General features: G+C 55.5%; 1 protein-coding gene across 1 annotated transcript; it reads right to left on the bottom strand.

Moving 5' to 3' along the window:
- Positions 1 to 312: 312 nt before the first annotated feature.
- Positions 313 to 1,395, bottom strand: LOC125520332. The gene has a single exon (XM_048685257.1). It carries the CDS (start codon positions 1,254 to 1,256, stop codon positions 546 to 548), a length of 711 nt encoding a protein of 236 aa, XP_048541214.1. The 5' UTR covers positions 1,257 to 1,395; the 3' UTR covers positions 313 to 545.
- Positions 1,396 to 1,610: the final 215 nt, after the last annotated feature.

Below are 1,610 nucleotides of genomic sequence, written 5' to 3' on the forward strand. Positions count from 1 at the left end.
TGCGAGCGTGAAGGACGTGATTGACGCAAACAAAAGTGACATGAAGTAATGGCGGATAGCCGGTGCAAAATGCATAGCGACCTTTTTGGGGAATTTGACGTGAGAAATGGCGCGAGTTTGTGAAAGAGGGCTTCCCTCTCTTTCTCTTTGTCTTTTTCTTTTTTCTTGTTCCTTTGATCACATGATCACTTGATCACCACTCTTTGTCTTTGTGGTCACACTTCTGCCAAATCAATGAAATACCAGTATTTACGATTGTATTGTGTTAAAAAAAGTTAAAAGGGCAATGATTACTCGGTGAAATAGTAGTAGTAGACACGAAACACTTCCAATCTTTCTATGCTAAAGCAGGAATAGAGTTCGTTCGACATGCCTCGGCACGGCATCTCCACCGGCCGTCGACGTCGATGCACGCATGCAGGTGCAGCCAGTAGTCCAGTACCACACGATACAGGCAACACGCACCCGTAAGCCGTAACACACGGCGCGGATGCGCTAGCCGGTCACAACGCCGCCGACGAGCAGCCGGGAGGATCAAGTTATACCTACGACACGCAGCTATCCGGGATGGCGATCGAGTGCTGCATCCGTAGCTGCTCGTAAAACCTCTTGATGAAGTCGTCGGCCTCGGCGTCCACGCGCTCGCTGCTGCCGCTGTTGCCGTCCTCCGGCACGACCGGGAACGGCGAGTCGGTGACGCGCAGCCGCCGGACACCAGCGGGGCTGCGGCCCAGGATCCATGCCACCATCGGTGATGGCGTCGCCGTCGCCATCCCTGCCACCGCCGGCGTGGCTCTTCCGGACTCCACGTCGGCGCTCATCATCTCGAACGCCCGCGCCACCGCAGCGGCATCCAGGCCTCCGTAGTCGTCGCGGGCGGTGCCCCGACCGCCTCCGCTGCGCCCGCCGCGGCTCTTAAAGGGGAAGAGCCCGTAGTACTGCGGGTACGACGGCGTGGTGGTGCAGCTGAACTCCACCGCCCGCGCGTGGTGCCCGTAGAACGACGCCATGGTGGAAGTGGAGGAGGAGGAGATACGGTGGCCATGGCCATGGGCCGTGGCGGGTTGGGCTAGGAGGCCGCGAAGCGCCCGACCGGCGAGCTTGCCGCGGCCGAGGAGGAGATTCAGGTCCATCATGAGCCGCTTCCGGCAGAGTCCGCGGCGCAGCATGTGGCACACGGCGAGCACAACGTGCCACAGCCGCCGCGCCAGCCCATGCTCCATGGGCCGCCGCGCGGGCGTCGTCGCGAGATCCATTAAATTGTCCTAGAAAGGGTGTGGATGCGACGATACAATGGAAATAAACAGACACACCTGACAGATTATGGAAGAAGAGTGTGAGAGTGATTAGCTTAAGGGATGAGCTTATCTAGGGGCTGATGGATTGTGCAGGCAGCGGGAGGAGAGGAGGGTTTATAGGGGAAAGAAAAGCTTCAACTTCAAGGGACCCACATAAACGCATCTTTATAGAAACTTTTGAATATGCACAAGAACAAATTTCATGTTAACTATTGTTGTTGTTTTTAGTACGAAATATCCATCATCGCCGTGATGTATTCCTTGTTCACTATTATAAGATATTCTTACTTTTTTCTAAACGGATGTATGAAT

This window comes from Triticum urartu, chromosome 1 (assembly GCF_003073215.2).
Source record: "Triticum urartu cultivar G1812 chromosome 1, Tu2.1, whole genome shotgun sequence".
NCBI classification, from domain to species: domain Eukaryota; kingdom Viridiplantae; phylum Streptophyta; class Magnoliopsida; order Poales; family Poaceae; genus Triticum; species Triticum urartu.

Bases quoted from the DNA above. Each gene is read 5' to 3' on its own strand.
- LOC125520332 (XM_048685257.1), bottom strand. From the start codon at position 1,256: ATGGATCTCGCGACGACGCCCGCGCGGCGGCCCATGGAGCATGGGCTG.